At 41.5% G+C, this 20,948-nt stretch overlaps 7 protein-coding genes across 8 annotated transcripts; 2 read left to right on the top strand and 5 right to left on the bottom strand.

Annotated features, from left to right (window-relative positions):
* Positions 1–315: 315 nt before the first annotated feature.
* LOC129584716 (uncharacterized) lies at positions 316–1,779 on the bottom strand. Its single transcript, XM_055477012.1, has one exon. The coding sequence runs from the start codon at positions 1,677–1,679 to the stop codon at positions 726–728; it is 954 nt and encodes a 317-aa protein (XP_055332987.1). The 5' UTR covers positions 1,680–1,779; the 3' UTR covers positions 316–725.
* A 1,702-nt stretch (positions 1,780–3,481) lies between these two features.
* LOC129584490 (ribosomal L1 domain-containing protein 1-like) lies at positions 3,482–5,870 on the bottom strand. The gene is made up of 7 exons (XM_055476665.1): positions 5,433–5,870; positions 5,106–5,272; positions 4,853–5,003; positions 4,595–4,743; positions 4,141–4,245; positions 3,864–4,027; positions 3,482–3,798 (listed from the first exon to the last, which is right to left on the bottom strand). Exons 1-7 carry the CDS (start codon positions 5,451–5,453, stop codon positions 3,620–3,622), a joined length of 936 nt encoding a protein of 311 aa, XP_055332640.1. The 5' UTR covers positions 5,454–5,870; the 3' UTR covers positions 3,482–3,619.
* A 55-nt stretch (positions 5,871–5,925) lies between these two features.
* Positions 5,926–8,853, top strand: LOC129584488 (WD repeat-containing protein 18-like). The gene is made up of 10 exons (XM_055476662.1): positions 5,926–6,339; positions 6,442–6,675; positions 6,824–6,934; positions 7,009–7,142; positions 7,335–7,473; positions 7,540–7,686; positions 7,763–7,836; positions 7,901–8,025; positions 8,082–8,242; positions 8,413–8,853. The coding sequence occupies exons 1-10, from the start codon at positions 6,283–6,285 to the stop codon at positions 8,638–8,640; spliced, it is 1,410 nt and encodes a 469-aa protein (XP_055332637.1). The 5' UTR covers positions 5,926–6,282; the 3' UTR covers positions 8,641–8,853.
* A 103-nt stretch (positions 8,854–8,956) lies between these two features.
* LOC129584489 (galactokinase-like) lies at positions 8,957–12,574 on the top strand. 2 transcript variants are annotated; one of them, XM_055476663.1, is made up of 11 exons: positions 8,957–9,471; positions 9,658–9,881; positions 10,291–10,319; positions 10,429–10,615; positions 10,743–10,878; positions 11,069–11,130; positions 11,205–11,268; positions 11,372–11,704; positions 11,843–12,005; positions 12,087–12,148; positions 12,358–12,574. In XM_055476663.1, exons 2-11 carry the CDS (start codon positions 9,740–9,742, stop codon positions 12,557–12,559), a joined length of 1,380 nt encoding a protein of 459 aa, XP_055332638.1. In that variant the 5' UTR covers positions 8,957–9,471; positions 9,658–9,739; the 3' UTR covers positions 12,560–12,574. The 2 variants fall into 2 exon arrangements, with proteins under 2 accessions (XP_055332638.1, XP_055332639.1); XM_055476664.1 differs by lacking the exon at positions 12,358–12,574 and having other exon boundaries at positions 8,979–9,471; positions 12,087–12,334.
* On the bottom strand, positions 12,295–16,287 carry LOC129584737 (uncharacterized). The gene is made up of 10 exons (XM_055477046.1): positions 16,063–16,287; positions 15,622–15,971; positions 15,072–15,153; positions 14,859–14,985; positions 14,795–14,802; positions 14,438–14,578; positions 13,524–13,667; positions 13,183–13,431; positions 12,894–12,983; positions 12,295–12,682 (listed from the first exon to the last, which is right to left on the bottom strand). Exons 1-10 carry the CDS (start codon positions 16,139–16,141, stop codon positions 12,573–12,575), a joined length of 1,380 nt encoding a protein of 459 aa, XP_055333021.1. The 5' UTR covers positions 16,142–16,287; the 3' UTR covers positions 12,295–12,572.
* Positions 16,288–16,696: 409 nt separating this feature from the next.
* LOC129584771 (uncharacterized) lies at positions 16,697–17,915 on the bottom strand. Its single transcript, XM_055477084.1, has 4 exons — positions 17,778–17,915; positions 17,569–17,674; positions 17,371–17,507; positions 16,697–17,287 (listed from the first exon to the last, which is right to left on the bottom strand). Exons 1-4 carry the CDS (start codon positions 17,809–17,811, stop codon positions 17,172–17,174), a joined length of 393 nt encoding a protein of 130 aa, XP_055333059.1. The 5' UTR covers positions 17,812–17,915; the 3' UTR covers positions 16,697–17,171.
* A 450-nt stretch (positions 17,916–18,365) lies between these two features.
* On the bottom strand, positions 18,366–20,884 carry LOC129584473 (uncharacterized). The gene is made up of 7 exons (XM_055476644.1): positions 20,663–20,884; positions 20,179–20,387; positions 19,840–20,104; positions 19,666–19,765; positions 19,380–19,581; positions 19,069–19,276; positions 18,366–18,766 (listed from the first exon to the last, which is right to left on the bottom strand). The coding sequence occupies exons 1-7, from the start codon at positions 20,739–20,741 to the stop codon at positions 18,516–18,518; spliced, it is 1,314 nt and encodes a 437-aa protein (XP_055332619.1). The 5' UTR covers positions 20,742–20,884; the 3' UTR covers positions 18,366–18,515.
* Between the last annotated feature and the right edge of the window lie 64 nt (positions 20,885–20,948).

Raw genomic sequence — 20,948 nt, 5'->3', positions numbered from 1 at the left:
AATCCATGTTTGCCGTGAGAATGAAAGAACTGTTCTGGTGTACCCAAAAGGTTAATGTGAATGTTTTAAATGCGGAACCTGTTGACTTTTTCAGTTTGCGTTAAAAATGGTTGACCTGGGTAAACAGGCTGGTTAAGGTTTTTGAGCTGGTAACCTGGTTAATTAATGTTCGTGGGTAGCTTTGTGGACCAGACAGCAGTGTTCTATAACGTTGCACAAGTGACAAGTCCCATTTGAATGGGATGTCTGCTCCTGTGCGATAATAATAATAATTAAAAGAGATGCACAAAACTACCTAATTAAAGCTAGCAAATGTTTTTTAATATTCCGATTTTATTAATTTTTACCAACCATTAGCTAATTGTCCAATTCTATTGTAATGCAAGGAAAGAGGTCACCATACGGCAAACAAACTGAACAGCAGTGTTACAGCACATATCAAAAACAGCTCTCCGACAAAGGATTTCCACAAAAGCTCACCAGAAAATGCGCGCCATATTAGAGATACTGTAGCGGTAATAATTCTGTTAAAAAAATGCTACAATAAAATGAGTGATTCATCAAGAAAGTGCACAAACAGAAAAAAAACCTTCTAAACTAAAGCAGCACTAAAACAAGGAGAACTGCAATTTAAAGAGAAGCGTTACAGTAGATTCTTCATGTCAAGTGCGTAAGAAATTCCTTAACAGACTCAAAAATTCCTTACAGCTGGGATTAATGCAAGATCACTGTTTCATAGATCCTTTATCGCGATCGTCTGCGTCTGGCCCGTCTGGGTTGTTGCCTGCACCAATAAAGGGCTCCAGGATGTCGTAGAGTTCCACCAGGAAGTCGTTTATATCTCTCTCATCTTTATGGCCGACAATCAAAATCTTTCCGGTGGCAAATATCTGACAGCATACACCCAATGACTTATCCAAATTTATCTGGTCCGTCTTCGTGGCCGGCCTATAAGAAACCGCGCAGAACACCTCGGAGTAGTACGTGCATCGCGGATAGGCCTCATGAAATCCGAGAATATCCACCTGCGAGTTCAAGTTTAACATCCCAGAGACATTATGGACACGCAGATTCTCTTTGCGGAGAACAGGATTATAGCCGCACTGCTTCAGCAATTCCACGGAATTTCTACTGGCCACCAGTGCTTCGCTGGTATTCGTGACTCCGTTGATGACCATTTTTCCATTGCTGAATACTGAAACATGACAGTCCGAGCGTGGATATGCGATCACCGCGCTGTCGATAAACGTCGGGTCATAATTCACATTACGGGTTTTCTTGTAGAAGTCAACCAAATCGACGGCACACTGGGCATCGTAGGTCGCCAGGAGCCCAACATACCCAAACGTTAACGGAAGCCGATCGCCTTCTTCCTGCTTGACATTGACCGTTGCTCCGACCGTGACTCCATCCAATGAGGCTTGTAGTGACTCAATCGTATCATCGCAAAGGTATAGACCGACGCCCTTCTTAAATCTGTCAGAATTCCGAAGTTCCGCGAACATTTCCTTTAAAGAACGACGGTCAGTAGGACCCGGAGGTTTCGTGGTCACTGAGTCCTTTTGCTGGATTTGGCTGATTCTCTCACGGATCATGTCACACTGCTGCTTGAGACCTTCTCGGGTGACCGGCAGGGCAGACAGACGTTTCTGGTAGTTATGTTCCATTCCAGACAACATTTGGATACTGGAAGCTGCAACAAAAAAAAAGAGTGCAAAAATCGAAATTTTAAGACAGCGCTAGAACACGAAGCTTTTCTTCCGTTTTTAGTAGCGAGAGAGGCTGATAGGGCTTACAGTACATACAACGGACGACAAAATTTGTTTAACTCCGGACCGTTAGCCGCTGTCGAGTTACAGCGCATACGATGAATGTGCGCCGCATATCTATCGCTGAATCCGTTCACTGAGCAGTATTAAAGCGCGGCAGCCGTGTTCTCTCTGTTCTCTCGTTCACTTGCACACATGACTAAAGCCACAAAACCGGTTCCGAGCCCCGAGGTTAAGTTGATTTTGTCGTCCATTGTACAGTACGTATTGACGGAGCAAGTATAAAGTATGTACTTCACTCACCGTCAGTCCGCTGCCCCGCGTAAGGCGACATTCATGAATTAAGTAACGCCAAAAATCGCGCTTTTGCTAATATCGATAATAGGCAAATAACGCTTTTGGGCACCCCCTCCTTCCCCACCCCGTATTACGTAATTTATGGATGCCGCCTAAGTGGCGCCTTTCTCGACTGAGTCTGTGACAGGAGAACTTTTAGTTTTGACTTAAATTTGAGAGTTTTGAGTCAAAAGACTCAAAACTTTTGACTGACGGTTATACGTTATTCGATTAAAAGTTAGAACGTTAATAATAAGTGCTTTTCCAATTAAAACTGTTGTCCGATTTTAATACCGCGATACAGTTGAAAGCCTGCTGCGTTAAGTTTTCGGATATTGTGGATACCTCTGCAACTTGTTCGGTTATGGCAGCATCCGCTTCGGTTAGTAACGTCGCATCCAGTTCGCTGGCTGACACCAATCTTTCTATCACATCGAATTTCACTCTGAACAGCCAGTACCACAATGCGTTGCTAACGGACCAAAAATCCCGAATATCAAAACTGCATAATACCACCGCGAGTTATCCAGAAAAGATTGTGGGCCGAGTGAAAGACAGTCTGGAGTTTGCCATGGCCAAGCAGAGAAGGAATCTGGACGAGCAACGAATGCTTTTGGACCAGCACGTCAAGCAATCTACCAAAGCATTCGTTGACAAACGAAACCCAGGACCTCCTTCATTCGCAGTCTCGTTTTGCGATCCATTGAATGCCAATGGGCTCGACATAGGGGATGTGGTGACAGAAAAGATTGAGTTCAAACTGGAAATGAGATCGCACAATGCACAGACGAACCAACGCATCAGGAATACATTCGACAACGTGCAGTATTTCTTTAACTTCGTCAAGGAGAAAAGCGAAAAGTCACCCGAGAAGTTGTTTTAAGACGGCTAACACATTTACATGTAAAGGCTGTCATGGTTTATCCGATCTAAAATTCACTGAATCATTCTGCAAACTGTGAAGGGGCGAATCTTTGAACAATCTGATCAGCTTATTTTTATTCCTGCCCGTCTTGTGTGGCTTGCCACATCTTTTGTACTTCTGTTTATCTGAATTTAACCTCGTACACTGCTGTGTCGTGAAATGCGAAATAATTCCTTTTGTTTTCTTTTTGCAATAGGATTGGGATCAGTTTAATAGCTGGCGTGACTCAAAAGTAAAAACACTTAAGTGGAGCTGCAGTGCAATACTTTACAATATACCGTAAGTCACAAGGAAAATAATTTACAAGGTAACAAGTGTCGAAGTTCAAATATAGATAGTGGTGATTGTTGAATCGCTTTTTTGTAAGCATTAAAAATTAAATAAAGTGTTACGTGGGACTTGCCAGTTCTGTCAATAATAGTAGTACGTACTGTAACATATGCAGATACGATAATAATAATTTCGCTCTTATTACGGTACGTAACAGAACAGATGTTTTACCAGCAGAATTCAAATCCGACAGCTAAACGGTAGAGAAACAGACTTTACTGCGTTACTTGCGAAAACAATATATCAGAAACTGAAACAACTAAACTTTCTTCTTCAAAGTTTTCCCTTTCTTTACCCTTTTCTTCTTTTTGATGATTTTCACTTTTCCGTACTTCGTTAATTTTACTTTTCCCTCTTTAACTGTGGTTATTTCTTCGGGCCCGGCAGTAAATCCATCAGTGGCCTCAGGTTTCGGTACGGAAACTGAATTCGGGGAAGCTAAATCCCGAAGCATACAGTTATTTACAGATCCCACAAAATTCTCCTGCATAAAAAATACCCACCTGAATCAATGTAAACTGGCAAAGAGACTTTTCCGAGCTTAACGTAAATACTCCGGATATTTTCCCATCCTCCAGGAAATCTGCTACGGACTTGCGCTAATACACTGACAATATTATCGCGAATATCCTCTCCTGACTGTTCTGCCGAACCTACTTCGACTGAGCTAAAACAATAAGGGCACATCTTACGATTACACTGCCAGAAGTATCAAGGAAACAAATACAGCGGAAAATAGTAAACACTACATGCATAACTTTATAACAATCTCATGAGTACCTTTGTGGTCCTTTGCCTAGAATAGTCACATAGGTAGCCTGGATTGCGGATTTGAGAGCGCCGGATAAACTCTCGGAGTTCACTACGTCCACCGGCAGCGGAAAGCTATAAGAAATATTTGTTTACATAACAAATCTGCCTCACAGTTTCATTTATTCAACTAGAAGCTTTATTCATCCATGGTTCCATGCGGCACCACGTAACATTATTTCTGATCAACAAAGCTAAATATTACTATCAAAACGCGAACGTATACCATACAAAAGACACGGACTTATTTCATATTAAATTTTTTAAATACATAAATATCTTTACAACCTTGTTTCTACAAGCTATACGGTTCGAAGTAGTGGTTAAAGACGTAAAACAGTGTAATTATACTCGTAAAAGTTCATACGCCGTAAAAGAACATAATAACATACACAGTAAATTCATAAAAACGGTATAAGCTTACGCGTTTTTTTGGAAAAACTTTTTCCCCAGAACTTTCGCCAGGTTTCCATAGATCCGCTCATCAGCAAGAAACAAATCATATCGGTGCAAAAGTTTCCTTTTCGCCTCATAAGCTTTGTATTCACCGCGAAGCTGAGTGAAGGTAAGGACCTAAACCGCCAGTAATTCATCACACAAGTGCAAGGCAAACTTGACTGTCAAGCAATTATCCCGTGAAACAAGAAAAGGCAAATATCAGGAAAGTGCGTGACGTAAGTACTTCGGTTATTCCATCAACTCCTGCCCGTCGTAATAACTCTTTATATTTCTCCACCCCGCGCTCCTGGTCGAAATTCTTTTCATGGCTGATATCTTTGATGATCAGACAAACATCACACGAACCAAGAATCCGAAAAGGCTTCGGCAGATCGCTGCACATGAAAAATCATGAGCTTCGAAGATGTAAACTTAAAATATTTAGTCATTTCCTGTTTCCAGCAAAGCAAAACGAATTTGAGAAAAACATTTGGTACCATTTTATGCGGCGGTATTTCTGTTCAGCAAATCTCTTCTGCACAATCGTCAGAAAAATATTGTCTTTCTCTGGAAGGAGCGGTACTTTCTGTCCAGCTATTTTCGGCTTTGAATTGTCGCCAGATGCATCTTGTCCTCTTAACAATGTCGTCGCGGCTTCCAGTATCTACGAAAAATGGACAAGGTTTTTCCGCAGACAATTGAAAGGTTCCCAGCAAACGCAAATGCTAAATCACCAGTGACCAGTACAGTATTAATCGTAACAACAAAGCATCAACCACAAAAATATTATTCCACTGAAGTTGTTGACTCGACAATCCTCAAACCTTCGTCTCCGTGCATTCCATTTTAAATTCTTAGTTTTACAGTTGTAAAACTATACTACTATAGCTCGGAAACTGTTGATCAATACTCCAGGCTTCTAAGAAGTAGAAAGCTTTGCACCAAGCAAGATACACAGGAACTCCAGAGTATCTAGACTAAACAGTTCTACAACTATTATGGCCTTTACGGGTGTGGCAAAACTTGGAAGTTCTCCAACCATTTAAAAATTCTAAAAATATGAAACAAGGAAAATGACAATCTTCGGATTGTAGAACTCTGGCAAACTGAAATCTGGATACAACACAGATTCATCGAAATTTGAAAACCCATAAGCTGATAACTGATAAGCAGTCCTTCGTGGCTTGACATTTCATAGCATCGCCGCATCTGTGGTGGATTGTATTGCGACCGTCGGCGAACGACGGACCTGTTTAACGGGTCGGCAGCTGTCGCGGCGCGATGTCGCAATACATGCTTGCAAACTTATTAACTTAAAAAATTACTGTAAAGTGTAAATCATCTCAATGTTCGTCAAGTTCTGGCAAGTGGCAACCTCCTGAAGTATTTGCTACTGTATCTTGGATACTTACATGCGGTAACATGCCGCTGCGAACTGCATTTTGCTGCAGTTAAGCGAAAAGTGGACTGACTCTTCATCTTGATTCACACACTCCACAGTGACGACTGACTGCACACAGGCAATATTGGAGCATCTGTAACTTTGCAACTTTTGTTCGTTGAGAACTGAACCGTGCTGCGGTTGATTACATGTTCTGATAAGTTTGCACCGAAGCTTTGTAAACTGGTGGAGAGCGTGGATTAGTACAAAAACTGAATTTCGGTGTGAATAGAATGGATTCTGGTGGCGGCGGAGAGGATGGCGTTCTAGGATCACAATCCGGACTAAGCGTACGCAGTGTTCTGAAAGTTCTGCAAATGAATATTTGGTTTTTGATCCTCTACGACGGTTCGACACCCCTTGACTCGTGTTGACTGTTCTCCTTGGTTTAGGATGGCCCGGTTATTGGAAAAGACTATTTTTTCATTACGGCGCAGCCGGAAGCGGCTCCAGACAAACTTTCCTCCGTGGAATGCTGGTGCATTGGATCTGATTTTGCTCAGCTGGCGCGTGTATTTCGCAATAGCATAGTTGCACCGGGAACTCTGACGGTTATCGCAGATTCGTATATCGCCGGAGGTGCGGTTCGAAAGCCATGGATAAGCGTGTGGCCGCTGAACCAACCGGTGATAAAATTGTAGAACAGTCTTCGCACAGTGTCTGTTATTCTTTCTATGATCTGTGTCCTGTTTTATATTGTATTATTATCCGGTAATAACAGCACTGAGTAAAGCGATATGTTTTTTCTACTTACTTTTACCGCTTCATTTGCAGACCCCGCTGCAGCCGCCTCTCCTGACGCCTCTTCCGGTGACAAAGATCGCTGTCAGTCCAGACGGAGAATATTTGGTTGTTGCAATGGGTAACAAATTGCACGTTTATCGCGTAAGGCTCGGATTTGTGCGTTATTTTGGTACCGACTACTGGGTATTTTATTTTATGCTTTTCTGACCGTGCAGCTCTCTACTGGAGATTTCTTGGGTGTGTTGGCTCGTCATTACCAGCCTATCACAGCCTTGGCATTTACATCTTCAGGGCGACACTTTGCCAGTGCCGGTCAGGATGGCATCATCTTCATTTGGAAAACATTTGAGTAAGGTTTTTTACATCTTCTTATTTGGCAGATCTAGTGCGTTTGTGAATCATTTGTGATGCTGCTTTCGCTACCATTGAACTTTCTTGATTACATTTTCTGGAATATCATTGCTGTCTTTTCAGTCGTATCTGTTTCAAATGGGTTTTATTATTATGAGAACTAACTGTAAGTGAGTGTTGTTTTGAACAGAGTTGTTAACGCCACCCGCGACCGTCTTCCAAATCCACAGATGGTGTCCTGCCAAAACTGGATCGAAGACCTTATATTTGCTGGATCGGACGCCGTTTGCGTGTACTTAATATCTGTTGGGAGAGATAGTGTTTGTCGAGTAGGAGAAACTGCGCTGCTTTTGCTTACTAGTTACTACTGCAAATTACATGTGCGCATTCAACAGGTTATTGATCCAATATTTACTTTTGCGATTTTGGGAACTTTTGTCTTTCGACGGTCCCTTCTCACCGTGACTGCTGACAGTTCTGTGACATCGGCTGCTTTATCTGACGATTCTGGTGATATCTATCGATTGCCTTTAATAACAGAGGTGAGCTATACAGGCTTGGTTTCCCATTTCAGTTTAATTTTAAAACGCTTTGCACATATTTTGGTTGTGCTTCTAGGATAGTAGATCAAACCATGCAGGATTAATTTCTGAGACTGACTGGAACCAAAGATATCGTTTTTCCGGGCATAGGTAATTCCTTTTGCTCCCATAATTCCGATAATAATACCAACTAATGTGGCTTTACGGTTGCCAGAATGCCTGTTCGATGCTTGCAGTTCAGCACAGACGGTAGTTTGCTTATATCTGGTTCAGATGACAGTACCGTAAGGATATGGCAAGTGGAAAGCAGGATCTGTGTTCGAGTTCTGCAATTTAAAGGTCGGCTTTGCTGTTTTAGTTACGCATCTTCTCCAGCAATTGGTAATGTTTTGTAGGTCCCGTGAAAAATTTGGTGCGGTGTCGGCATCCAGAGGTGATGTTCGCTAAGCGCAGTCTCAGCTCAGCCAGACCTTTGGTGCCGTTAAAAAAACAGCTGCATTCTGAACTGATTTCTCCGGATGACGACCAGTCTTTTGACTTTCATATTCCACCACGCGTAAGACAGCAGTTTGTGATTTCGTGTTTCTCTACCAGTTAAGCTCATTTGGTTTTCACTATTCCCATAGCAAGATTATCTTGTTTTGCCTTCATGGACTGTACTACTGATGATCGACCTTCGGATTAACATTTTTGAATACGATATTTTTATCGAAAGTTATTTTTCAGAGTTTGCTCAAAAACATTAATCCGGTGACATCTCCCCCAACCAATATGCCTTTTGATGAGTCAGCCAGTAAAGGCGATCCGGATACTCACAATCAGCAAAAAGCCAATAGTTTGCTGCTGGAACAGCTTCATGAAAAAGAACAGGAAATAGAAAAACTAAAAAGCATCAACGAAGAGCTGTACGAGTTTGCCAGGGATACCGTTTTTAACACCTATGATAATTCGTGACGATCATAGCGGTTTTGACGGCTGAGAAAATAAACCATTTGTAACAAAAACCGTGATCATTCGATCGTCATGGTATTGTGGTGGCGCTTATCACTCCCACGAATTTTGGCTGCAAACACAAGCGATTTCTTATCGAGTGATTCATTTTTCATTTCTTGATTTTCAGTTTGGAAAAAAAGTTTATACATCGAGTCAGATGTTGCATCAGTTTTTCTTATATAGATATACGTAGTTCAGATAATATTTCGTGCCAGCTTCGGTAGTAATCCAAAATTGAAACCAGAATTACCTACTTCGACAGCAGTTCTTCGCAAACGCAAGAAGATGGTTATGTTTCCGCTAACTTCTCGAGAATACGAACAAAATCTTATAGCAGGCATTCTATTCTGCCTTGTATGGGATGGAAACTCGTGGAATATAGAATTATGCACATTGCTTACCCGGACAGGTAATGCCGCCATCCTTTTCAGATTAACCGGTGCGTACATCGTAAAAACCGGCAATCATGTACAGTTATACTACTGTATTCGTAGCCACGATGGCATGACATTTGTATCGCAACAGTGTTATAAGTACCGTACGATGAATGATCTGGCAAGCGATGATGATGTGTGGAAGTTTTGTTCAAAGAAATGATAAGCAAGTTTGCAAAAGTGGTAGCAACAAGTTGGAGCTGCACTGCTGCAGATGCTTGCGTCGAAGTTAACTTCGCAGTTTTCTGTAATCAGAAACCCTGATCCTGTAGTTGTTGTTTTGTCGCTTTATAACTGGAATACACATTTCGCCTTCTATCTGTTAATTTGGAAATCCGTGGCAGCTGGAAAGTTCCAGGTAATACCGTGGTAAATATAGAGATTTAAAGTAGCAAGGCGACAAGCAATTATTTTTATTTTAACCAGTATGTACATACAGTAAGTAATGTACTAGTTTCATTAGTTCTACTTCTCGTTGTGCTGTACTCAAGCAAAATAGTGCACGCTACCTAAAGCACTCGTACTTCCTTACGTTACATGCCAGATTCCGGACAGTAGGCGCGAGGAAGCAGTAAACTTTTGTGGTCCAGATTTCGGACTGCACTGCACTGTACACATAAAAGAAAATGGAGGGTGCTGTTACCGCTACTGCATCTGTGGCCGAGCTTCTGGCATCCGCATCGGAAGCGTTCACAAAACGATTTAGCACCTCTCCTGTTGTCTATGGACTGGCTCCGGGACGGGTGAACCTGATTGGCGAACACACAGGTAAGGACAGCATCCCAGTTTATGTATATTAGTGTGCATTACTTTACTTCAGTTAATTGTTTATGAATGGATTTGATGATCTTCTGCTCGGTTATTTTGTCTTTGTATTAATGGTCGGCCATTAATGAAGTTATAGTTCACAACTTTCTAAAAACATTAAACGATTATTTCATCAGAATAATGCAAATGAAATACACAATTATTTCATTAAATTAATGCAGTTGATATTGTGGTATTATATAACGCAGTTAGTAGTGTCAATTGTGAGTGAATTTGTGACTATTGTCCACCGTTAAGTGTACAATAGTCAAATTTCTCCATATATTTTTAATTTGATGATGTTTGCATGCATGATGCACATGCAAACTAATTGTAAGCATTCCTGAATTTAACGGCTTTTCCGCTTTAGATTACAATGATGGATTTGTCTTGCCAATGGTACGTAACATATACATACGAAGTACCAAAAGTTTTCAAAATGGAGTTCGGTTTTGGAAAGCCAAACAGAAGCATTTTGCAAGGAATCAAGTGGATGTATTATTTACAGGCTGTACCAATGACGACGATTGTTGCCGGGGCGGTTAACACCAATCCCAGTGGAAAAAGCACAATCGTTACTGTAGCTCGCGATGCAGACAGTCCCAAAGAAATCACTATCGATTCCGGTGAATCTTTACAGTCCGGTCAACCGGCATGGGCGAATTATGTGAAGGGAGTATTGGCTAATTTTAGCGGTAAGTGCCGTTGTGGAGCGGCTTGTTATTTGGTTGGTAAAATAATAGTTGCAAGCCTGCTCAACTGAAATACAATATGTTTTTGCCATTGACGGTGCCTTTGCATTTCATATCCTTTTGTTTACAGAATCTGCGAAACTTCCTTCGTTCGATGCTGTAATCGTATCTTCCGTGCCGCTCGGCGGAGGGCTTTCGAGTTCGGCTTCGCTAGAAGTGGCCACGTACATGTTCCTCTCAGCTCTAACGGAAACCGGTAACATCGAGTAAGCAAATGCTTAAAATTACAATTACATTTTCCTTACATTTAAACATAACAGTCATTTGATGCTTTAAATGACATTTGAACGAAACGTTATAAAATTAATCTGTAAATGGTTCCATTCGTTGCGCAGTCTGTTGGGTTTCATTAAGAGATTTCTTCACATAACTACTTAACAAATGTTCCTTTTACAGCCACAAAAAAGCTGCTGCAGCTTGTCAAAAAGCTGAACATGATTTCGCCAATATGCCATGCGGTAAGAAAATCTGTTGCATTGAAGTGATTGAAGTGCCATAACATGATAAGTCATTCCAACTAACGTTATATTAGGTATTATGGACCAAATGATAGCCTGTCTGGCAAAAGAAGGGCACGCGCTGCTGTTGGATTGCCGGTGAGGAAACAGCTGGTTTTCGTGGTGTGGTTAACATTTCCATTTCATAAGCAGCACATATCGGAAACTGCCTATCGTGGAAAAATATTTTCCCGCACTGCAGGTCACTGGAGACGGATTACATTCCTCTTGATGACCCCGAGAGTGTTATCCTGATTACAAACTCGAATGTGCGCCATACACTGAGCGGCAGCGAATATCCCGAACGGCGCCAGTGTTGCGAGAAAGCCGCTCGCATCCTGGGTGTTCCCAGTTTGAGGGAGGTCACCTTGGCGACTTTGGAGGCCAACAAAAGCAAGCTGGACTCGACAACATATCACCGAGCCCGGCACGTTGTTACGGAAACTGAACGAACACGCGAAGCAGCCGATGCGTTAAAATCACGAGATTATCAACTGTTTGGTCGGCTTATGAACGAAAGCCATGCGTCTCTCAGGTAACCAAAATAAATAAATTTTGGTAGTATGGATCACTTGATCATCAAAATTAAGTTTGTCTTTAAAGTGTAGGTTATCGTTACTAATAGCTTACAAATTAATTATTATGCGAAGAATATCGATGTTTCTCTAAATAGGAATGATTACGAAGTATCATGTGTCGAGTTAGACCAGTTGGTTGATGCTGCACAATCCGTTCCCGGTGTTTTCGGTTCGCGAATGACCGGTGGCGGATTTGGTGGTTGTACGGTGACTTTGGTCAAGCGAGCTGCTGTACCCAATGCTATCAAGGCAATGAAAGTAAGCATTAGGATTCCTTGTAAAAGTGGTCAATATAAACGAGGATGCAACTTATAGAGACATAATTATCTTTATTGTTAGGATGGTTTTACTGGAACGCCCTCCTTTTACGTGTGCCAGGCCAGCACGGGATGTCGAACGGGGACGTTTGCCTAGTTGACAGTCATTTTCTTTTTTAAAATTTTTTTATGTTGTTAATTCCGATGAAAAATTATCTAATTATTATAAATTTTTTAAAGAGTTTGCCTAGGTATCGGTTTTTACGCGTTAAAATCCGAGAATAGCCGAATAAATTGTTTATGACAAACGTGTCAGCCAGTTTCTGAATACTACTAAACTGGGTCCGTATAGGTTGGGTCCGTATAGATACAGCAAGAAGTTCACATCATCACATGCGTGAAAAATGTTGGAGAAGACAATCAGTGAACCTTTTCTGTTGCGTATCGGAATCGAACAATACAAGCAAGTACGAAGTAATACGGTGTCGTCGTGTCGAACTTGAACGTTTTTACATAAACCATAATAGTAGGAAGTTAGGAACTAACAAAGAGTAACAAAGCGATAAGGCTATCTGCGGCCGTAGGAACTTCCTGCACCGCCGTATGAACCCCCGCTGCCTCCGTATCCGCCGCCTCCTCCGTAGCTACTCGCTCCGTACCCGGCGGGATAGCTGCCACCTATATAAATATAACGATAGTACGAGTACATTTAATACGATAGTATAATTATGTAAAGTAGAGCTGGTGGGTCAAACAAACCGATCTTATCAGTTACATTACAGTTACACTGCGTGCTCACAAGTCACAAACAACGAAAGTCATACTTAATAAAGAAAAACGAAGACAGCGAAAACGACTGAAAATACAAATCATACCGCTCTACATTTACCTAATCCGTCATTGATTCCAAATCCGTAGCCCTTATTGTAACCAAAACCGTAATAATTAGGCCAAATCCACGGAGCAATAAAGGGCGTACCTGAAATCACGTTGCAGAAAAAGCCGGTTTGTGGCTCAGAAGTACTCCATACAACCGTTTTTTTAGTAATAATAATAATTATTTTGTTGCTTATGAAATGGTTTAGTAAAATGTAATGCTCATATATTGTGCGACTTCTACTGCATTACTATCATCAAAGCCCCATTTTCAGTCAAAAACGTGATTTATCAACACTTACCGAATCCGTAGCCAACTGAAGCAAAAGGAAACCCGAATCCTCCCAAACCGTTTATCCCTCCAAATGGTCCAGCACCATATGCTCCATAACCGGCTCCGTATCCATTGGTAGACCCGTATCCGCCTGCGCCACCATAGCCACCCGTGTTGGTATTGCCACCGTAGTTACCACCCCCGCCACCATAACCGCCACCCGAACTGCCGCCTCCATAACCACCTCCGCCGCTGTACGGCTGTGCCGTGGTGTAAACTGTAAAATGGTCAGATCATTCAAATCGTGTAAAAGTCGCCGATTTATACACAGAATGGAAACTGATAATCTTTTTCTTCTCTGTCGCGTACCAATCATGCATAAAAGGGCGGCGATCTCGAAATAGCCCATTTCAGCGATAATGCGCAATTCCTTTCCGGTCGAAGAAACGAAGAATTCGGTGCTATTATTACTGGTGCTAGTGTTGTGCGTAGTGTTCGCTGTTTGAATCCACGCTCAGATGGGCGTTATAATCAAGGTTAGAAAAACCAAATGTCTTACGACCGTTACCTACGGCTTTGGGCCAGCTTGGTCATGGTACTTAAGGCTCTCTCACGGTGACCCCTTTATAATAACATATTTCTGATAAATAAATTTCTAATAAGATCGTGGTAATCAGGCCATCGACACCGGCAAAAGTTTTCCACATTTTGCTGTCAATGAAATTCGAGAACGGTACGTAGCTTCGTAGTACAGCACTTTCGGTAAGTACAGGGTTTAAACGAATTTTTGCGTTCTTTTAACTTACGCGTAACAGAGAATTTTGATGTTGTACATACTATGTACTACCGTAGGAACTAGTGTCCCTATGACCAGTCAAAAAACATTGCCGAAAGTTCGAACACGATACTCACAATAGATACGCAATTACGCATATCCTGGTGAATAAATACAATTCAATTGTGATAATAACAACTTGGGTAGCTATATAATTACTAGCTAGCAGTATTTTGTATACCAGTAGCTTTTCCGAGATAAATAAATGTGCGAATATATATATGTGTATTTGTGCCTTCATACGGTAAATTAATTAAAATGAGATAATTATCACAAATGCACCGCAAACTTCAACTCGTGCAAAAATGATGCTAACAATGTTCTCCAGGAACAGCGAGCATGCTTGTGAGGAAACATATCGCAGAATTGTGGACAGAGAATTGTCAGGAACAAGGACGGGAACGTGCGTGTAGATATCCCAAACTGTAATTACACGTTTAATATCCACCGCCTCCATAGCCACCACCGTAACCGCCACCAAAGCGGGAACCACCATAGAATCCACCTCCACCGTATAGACCACCAAAAAACGGCCATATGGGGGCGCCAGGAAAACCGAAGGTCCACGTGGGCGGGAAGTAGAGACCGCCTAATGCGCATTAAACACCGGCTTATAATTATCCATATATACCGATATTAAGGGGATGTAATTTCAAAGTTATAGAGTTCTATAGGCATAGCGGAGTATCAGTTTTGGTCTTTGTGCATAATACTCGTACTACCGTAGTACCGCCGCTGTTCGTGGTAGAAATTTCGCACGTCAGTGTGTTGATACAACATTAAATTCACGAAAACCACATCTTACCAACGAACCTAAAAAGCAAATACAAATTAAATCAGCTCTGAACAAATAATCAAATTATACGTACAGTGGACGAGACGGGAACACGGATGCTACATTTCGTGTGGAACCGTAACTACTTCCGCCACCATATCCCTGCATTCCGTAGGCTCCGCCTCCTCCTCCTCCATACCCGCCATACTGGGCGTTAATCGCTTTAAGGCAGGACACATGTTCACAGACACTTCTTCGTTTATTGGAAAGGCATTTAGCATTTTAACATTTCAGTTCCTTTACTTACTTGTTACGAAAACGAGAATTAAAAGAGGATATAAGCAAAGTTCCATCCTGCTGGCGACTTTAATGTCGGCACTTTTTACTAACTACGGTTATGCTGTTGCTCAGGAAAGGAAAAAAAACTGGAAAACGAAAGAAATACGTTTGTATAGTCTAAATAATCTAGATCTTAAAAGAAGTGCAATTGCCGTGTAAAACACGTTATATAGGAGCATTATTCATGGAAACTAGAACATAGAAAGTAATATGATGGGCAGATGAGCGGCAATTGATATTTAACAATGCCAATAACCGTTCGGATGTCTCTTTCTATGATCTTGACCTTAATCCGACCGCATTGAAAGGCGCGGTTTTTGCAAATACAAAACTCAAACGTCCGCTGCTTTTAATCGATATAAAAATGCTCTCCACTAATCATCACCATGGTTTTGTCTCAAGAGATCAGCAATGTAATCTTTCAACAAATCTTTAAGTCACGTAACAAAAAAACCACTCACAGCATACCAAATATTCACTGCATCTTTTGAACTGAATTATTATCATAATGCTCTTTAGTATCCCTGGGCACCGTAAAATCCGTGTACGCCTCCATAACCGCCGAAAATAAACGGCCATCCAAAACCAAAAGCAGCCGGCCAGAATGGATAGCCAACAGCCGGATACAGTCCTCCCATGATGGGAAACCCCGCCAGTAAATCCGGACTCCAGTCTAGTCTGTCGGTGCTGCCTGTTGCGCCACCTGCACCCCCACCGTAACCGCCACTCGACCCTCCGCCGTAACCTCCAGATCCACCGCCATAACCTCCAGATCCACCGCCATAACCTCCTGAACCTCCCCCGTATCCGCCCCCATATCCACTAATACTCCGTCCTGCTCCAAAGTATCCTTGTGCAGATGCTAGTCCTGTAAATAATGCCAGATTTTTGAGTTGCATTTACTGAATTGATGTGACTTATGAATAAATAGGCATCTGTTACATAATTCTGTGACTGACCAGATACGAATAAGAGCAGCGATAGAGACAGCGCGAAGAAGATGTATACAGAAGTGTCAATAACTCTAGAAAAGGTCATGGTTAATAAAATCAGCAGAAAAATTCAAACGAAGAAATTAACTATTAGTGGCTGACACGCCTGTTGAAAAACTGGAAAGAATTATGTAATGAAGGCACAGTGGTTTTTAATTTGTTTCTAGAGGTTAAATTTAAATTGGTTAAGCGGCCTTACTGTGATTCGGACTTTCGTTAATTGCAATCAGTAATCCCACCAACAAGCTGGTAGCGTCAACGCACTTTTAGGTTAACCAGCTCTTAAACTGACTGAAATGACCGTACCGCTAGGTTTTATTAATTATGGCACGGTTATTCAATATTGCCAAACAAAACAAAGTCTAGTAGTAGCCGACGTCTCAATTGAACAGTAAGTGATTCATTTTTAGCATTTTGAGCATTTGATATAGAACCAAAATCTTATAGAAACTTCGTGTCCTATTGCCCACGTATGTACAAGTACGTCTATGCAAAAGTATTGCAGTTGCGCAGTTCGGGTCGACAGTAATATTGTAGTGACAGTTTTTTATGTATACGTAATTTAGATGTATCTTTCACATGTCGTATGCAGTCATAAGAATAACAGTCACAAATTTATTTGGGAACGCGATCACGGAAGAAAAGACAAATGAACAACTGAACAAATGGCATTTGCGAATTCAAAGACTAGACACTGACTCGATTGAACCGATTAATGCAAAATTACAGCTAGGCAGGAGCATATCGCAAATTAATTACAGTACAGCACGTTGCCAAAACAAGTATCCCGAAAGTTCTCAAAAGAAGTTCTAAACCAGTAGAACAAAAGATCGAATGCTAACATTTCGCACTCCAGAAGAAAACATTAATGTTTCCGCCGTAAGCGCACCACGACTGACCACACGGATGACAAGTACACAAGCACTGCGGAGAATGGGCGTGACTGATATATATGCAATGTTAAAATTACGTAACAACAACGGTATGGGTTATGTGCACTGCAGAAGGGTTGCTAACTTTCTATCACATAAAGGAGATTCCAATTAGTCAATCCAAGAACTGGGCGCCGGCAAGATTTATTTCCGTCGGCCATAGCCTCCCATGCCACCGCCACCTCCGTAACCGCCGCCGCCGCCACCATAACCACCGCCACCACCACCGTAACCACCGCCGCCAAAGCCACCGCCGCCTCCTGAATTATTTAAATTATTGCAGCAGCATCGCTTCAAAGGAATAAAGTCCGCTAAAACACAAGTATGCACGAGTATTTCATACCGTAAAAGCCACCATATCCTCCAAATCCGCCGTATCCAAAACCACCAAATCCTCCAAATCCCAGACCCCACGGTCCAAAAAGACCCGGGAAGAAGGGATAGCCCATGAAGGGAAAGCCAAAGTATGGCATGGGATAGCTAGTACAAATGCGCAGTATAAAAAATCAGTGTACGGTTTTGTCGGTAATGCTGCTGTTACCCAATTAAGGAAATATCGCCTCCATAGCCTCCGTAACCACCGCCACCGTAGCCACCCCCGCCACCTCCGTAACCGCCTCCGCCATATCCGCTGGCACTAACCGCGCCTGTAATTAATATTCCATTGTGTAAAGCGCCACTGTATCGAACTGGGCATATGAATGAATATAGTTTTCGATTTAATTTCTCTTAAGGAAACAATTTACATACCAATAATAGCTAATGCGATTAGTAATTCCCTCATTTTTGAAAGATCAACCGAACGGTTTACCGCTGACTACTTAGTTTTTGAAATCATGGTAAGTTTTTTTATGGTACACAAGCTTTGCTTACGGCGGAGCGTCGGCGGAGATGACCAAGGATGAACGGTCTTCGGAGATGGTAAAGAAATTATTCATAATGTGTCGCATGTTGTGACTTTCGGTCTTACAAGCACAAGTCATTGTCCATCGGTAGCGGCAATATTTAGAGTAACAGTCATGGAAAGTAGAACAGCATAACTAGTCCAAAGGTCTTAAAAGTTCATTTACCCTTCTATATTTTGCATTACATCGTAAACTGTTAAACTGCAGTTGAATGATAAATTGCGGTCGGTTCAAATTCTTATACTTTATAAATTTCATTGTGTAAAACTTCGTGTGCTCGATCAGTCAGCTACAGCAGTTTTCATCATCGCCCCCTATATACCGCAATGCTGCAAATTAATTTGAAACACTATTGTACGGTTTGTAATACAAACAAACTTTGTATTGTATTAATTTATGCATAGCGAATTACGTACTGTGTATACTTGTCTCGCTTGGACAGTGTTTTATTCTGCAGTTTGATAACGCTAACGGCTTGTTCGGAGAAACACATTAAATGTATTGTCAGACTTTAAAAACCAATTGAAAGACAAGAAATACAGTTATACAAAATGGCTAAGAAAATCCACGACGATTTGCCGGCCTAGTACTCTCGATCTCGTCTCTGCCGACCTTGACCCTGGACCAAATGTGGACGCCGGAAGAGAACTGGCTCCGTTGTTACAGACACTCTTGGCACACTGTCCAATGCCTTTCTTTTGGTAGACTTGTTCAGTTTCACATTTAGGAAAATCAGTAATCCCAATGCGATAATAATCAGTCCAAAGGGTACGGTCACTATGCTCCACATTTCCGCCGGTGGAAGGCAGATATCATTTTCATTGCGTGCTCCCGCTGTGCATGCAGATAATACGTAAACAGACAGTCTGGCACTTCTTCGCGTTATTTGTATGTTAATACAAATAAACTTCAAAACTTTTCTACAGATAAGCAGCAAAATATGTGTATAAGTAGCGTTGCTAGCGTATACGTAAATGCGCGAAATAGTAAATCAATCGAAAACGCTGCAAGTGTATAAAGTATAAACATTGCTTAGATAATTATTTCAAACAAGCACATTACTTGTTTCCAAAGTAGAAATTTACCCGAAAATCGTGTTTTTGTAATAACATCTTTAAACTAAACGAAACTCTTACGTCGAACAGGAACCGGTGTTCCAGTCGAGATCGTTGCTGATGTTGTCGTAACCGTGGAAGACGTGGTTTCGGTCGTCGTAGGCAGCCGGATGTTATAGCTTTTTGTCACATAATAAATCCATGTTTCATTAAAAATGTCGACGCGCAAATCGATGTTCAGTTTTTCCATACTCGTATCGTTTTCTTCGGGGGAATTAAACCCATCCAGCTAAATTGGCATAAATAAATGTGCATTAGGTATACGCAATGAAAGAAACGTGCAATAAATCGCTTGTGCGTTGCAAAACGAAATATTTTGTCCAAGATCCTACATTGCAGATGGTATTATCGGCAAAGTTACATATCCTCATTGCACAGATAACCGTAAAAACTCCGCTGCTGTTTGGATACAGAAAAGAGTTCCACTCCAGCAGTACAGCTTTCGAAAGGGTCTCGTTAGACGTCACATTGCTTTTCACGTTCAACACGACAGGATCGGCGCCAGTCATCGTGCAATTTTCCGAAGATTTCATTCTAAAAAAACAGTAAATTCCTATAATCCGATAAAAGCTAGTTTTCTTAAAAACAATAATAAACTGTCCTGGTAAACAAATTCACCTGTCTTTGACGAGAAAGCACGCATTAGTTTCCGCAAGTCCATGAGAAAGATCAACATCGGCATCTCCCGGCATCAGGATGCAAGTGTCAGGCACAGCATCTGAAGTGAACTACAAAGGTTATTTATCTAACTTTGAAGTTCATTATCACAGAAACGCTCAAAGAAAAGCTTACGTAGATCAGCAGGAATTTCAACCGTTAAGTGGACACGCTGACCAGGTGGAATAACAGCATCAGCGCCACCGTCTATTTCAAGCGTAATGGCATTCCCATAATCCGCACCACCGTGGAAACTCAAACGCGCACTCTCCTGTTCCACTGTGTTTTTAAAGCCGCATTCCACACTGAACGGCCACCGATAGATGGATCCATCATCTTTTACAGGCCAGACCATTTCCAGAGTAAGTTGTTTATTAAGCGTTGTTGTTGTATTCGTTTCCTGCGTAATTTTTTCCATGTTAAATATGAACCTATATTACTTTTACTGGAGAGTTGTGGAGGTACTGTAGCTACCTCGCGCAGAAAATCTTCATACGTTAAACTGCGTGATAAGCGCTGCTCTTCAAAATGTAATTCCAGGGGAAGAAAAGTGCTACTATTGAAATCAATCAGGGAGGAAAACAAATTCATGCCGGAAAATTCCTTCCATGGTGATTCCGGTGCCACTAATGCGTCGAATCGGAAATTGGCGATCGCTCTGGACTTCTCACATGTTATAGAAACTGCAACAACCTTAATAGGGGGCTCGAAACAGATAAAAAACGGAACCCAACCAAAATACTGCGATATAACAAAATCGCTTTACTAGAATCATCGTTTTTAAACCATTGCTTAAATTACAAAAAGCAGGACAAAAGGGAAAACTGGAAATTAAATAATTTCTTGAATTATGAAATTAATTGCAGTTTTCCGGACGAATTAGTATTGTACCTGCATATACGAGTAACAGTGCTTCTACAAAGCGTAAAACTGTGAAGTTTATTAAACTCCACCTCACCCAAATCGTGTGGACACAGTTCCAAGCAAAAAGCCGATGTGCTAACACTTAACAATATCATCAAGATTTTTCCAGACATTTTCACAGGATCTGTATCTAAAGGAACACAAAGCCGGGTTTCCAGCTCGCGTTGTAAATGGCCGGAAATCCAATAACTAAATTTTTATTGGTAATTTGGCAATGCGTACTCTGAGTTAGTGCTCAAATGTGCTGTACCATAGTCATAAAAACATGCGTGTTGCTTACGTTGTGTCATTGTTCCCACGCCGTAAGGGCACTAGATAAG

This window comes from Paramacrobiotus metropolitanus, unplaced genomic scaffold (assembly GCF_019649055.1).
Source record: "Paramacrobiotus metropolitanus isolate TYO unplaced genomic scaffold, Prichtersi_v1.0 Parri_scaffold0000014, whole genome shotgun sequence".
Taxonomy (NCBI): Eukaryota; Metazoa; Tardigrada; class Eutardigrada; order Parachela; family Macrobiotidae; genus Paramacrobiotus; species Paramacrobiotus metropolitanus.
This window is presented reverse-complemented; position numbering and strand designations above follow the sequence as displayed.

Coding starts and splice junctions, on each gene's coding strand:
- LOC129584488 (XM_055476662.1), top strand. CDS start 6,283: ATGGATTCTGGTGGCGGCGGAGAGGATGGCGTTCTAGGATCACAATCC. Junction 7,474..7,539: donor GGAGAGATAGTGTTTGTCGA/GTAGGAGAAACT, acceptor CGCATTCAACAG/GTTATTGATCCAATATTTAC. Junction 7,687..7,762: donor GATTGCCTTTAATAACAGAG/GTGAGCTATACA, acceptor TTGTGCTTCTAG/GATAGTAGATCAAACCATGC.
- LOC129584490 (XM_055476665.1), bottom strand. CDS start 5,453: ATGGAATGCACGGAGACGAAG. Junction 4,246..4,594: donor AAGTTTTTCCAAAAAAACGC/GTAAGCTTATAC, acceptor TATTTCTTATAG/CTTTCCGCTGCCGGTGGACG. Junction 4,028..4,140: donor CTAGGCAAAGGACCACAAAG/GTACTCATGAGA, acceptor TTATTGTTTTAG/CTCAGTCGAAGTAGGTTCGG.
- LOC129584737 (XM_055477046.1), bottom strand. CDS start 16,141: ATGACCTTTTCTAGAGTTATTGACACTTCTGTATACATCTTCTTCGCG. Junction 15,154..15,621: donor TTTACGGTGCCCAGGGATAC/TAAAGAGCATTA, acceptor GCATAACCGTAG/TTAGTAAAAAGTGCCGACAT. Junction 14,986..15,071: donor AATTCTCGTTTTCGTAACAA/GTAAGTAAAGGA, acceptor CCTGCCTTAAAG/CGATTAACGCCCAGTATGGC.
- LOC129584489 (XM_055476663.1), top strand. CDS start 9,740: ATGGAGGGTGCTGTTACCGCTACTGCATCTGTGGCCGAGCTTCTGGCA. Junction 10,320..10,428: donor ATGGATTTGTCTTGCCAATG/GTACGTAACATA, acceptor TATTATTTACAG/GCTGTACCAATGACGACGAT. Junction 12,006..12,086: donor ATGCTATCAAGGCAATGAAA/GTAAGCATTAGG, acceptor CTTTATTGTTAG/GATGGTTTTACTGGAACGCC.
- LOC129584771 (XM_055477084.1), bottom strand. CDS start 17,811: ATGAGGGAATTACTAATCGCATTAGCTATTATTG. Junction 17,508..17,568: donor GGCGATATTTCCTTAATTGG/GTAACAGCAGCA, acceptor CATTTGTACTAG/CTATCCCATGCCATACTTTG. Junction 17,288..17,370: donor AGGATATGGTGGCTTTTACG/GTATGAAATACT, acceptor TAAATAATTCAG/GAGGCGGCGGTGGCTTTGGC.
- LOC129584716 (XM_055477012.1), bottom strand. CDS start 1,679: ATGTTGTCTGGAATGGAACATAACTACCAGAAACGTCTGTCTGCCCTG.
- LOC129584473 (XM_055476644.1), bottom strand. CDS start 20,741: ATGTCTGGAAAAATCTTGATGATATTGTTAAGTGTTAGCACATCGGCT. Junction 19,582..19,665: donor TGCTTTCTCGTCAAAGACAG/GTGAATTTGTTT, acceptor CTGTTTTTTTAG/AATGAAATCTTCGGAAAATT. Junction 19,277..19,379: donor CCGATAATACCATCTGCAAT/GTAGGATCTTGG, acceptor ATGCCAATTTAG/CTGGATGGGTTTAATTCCCC.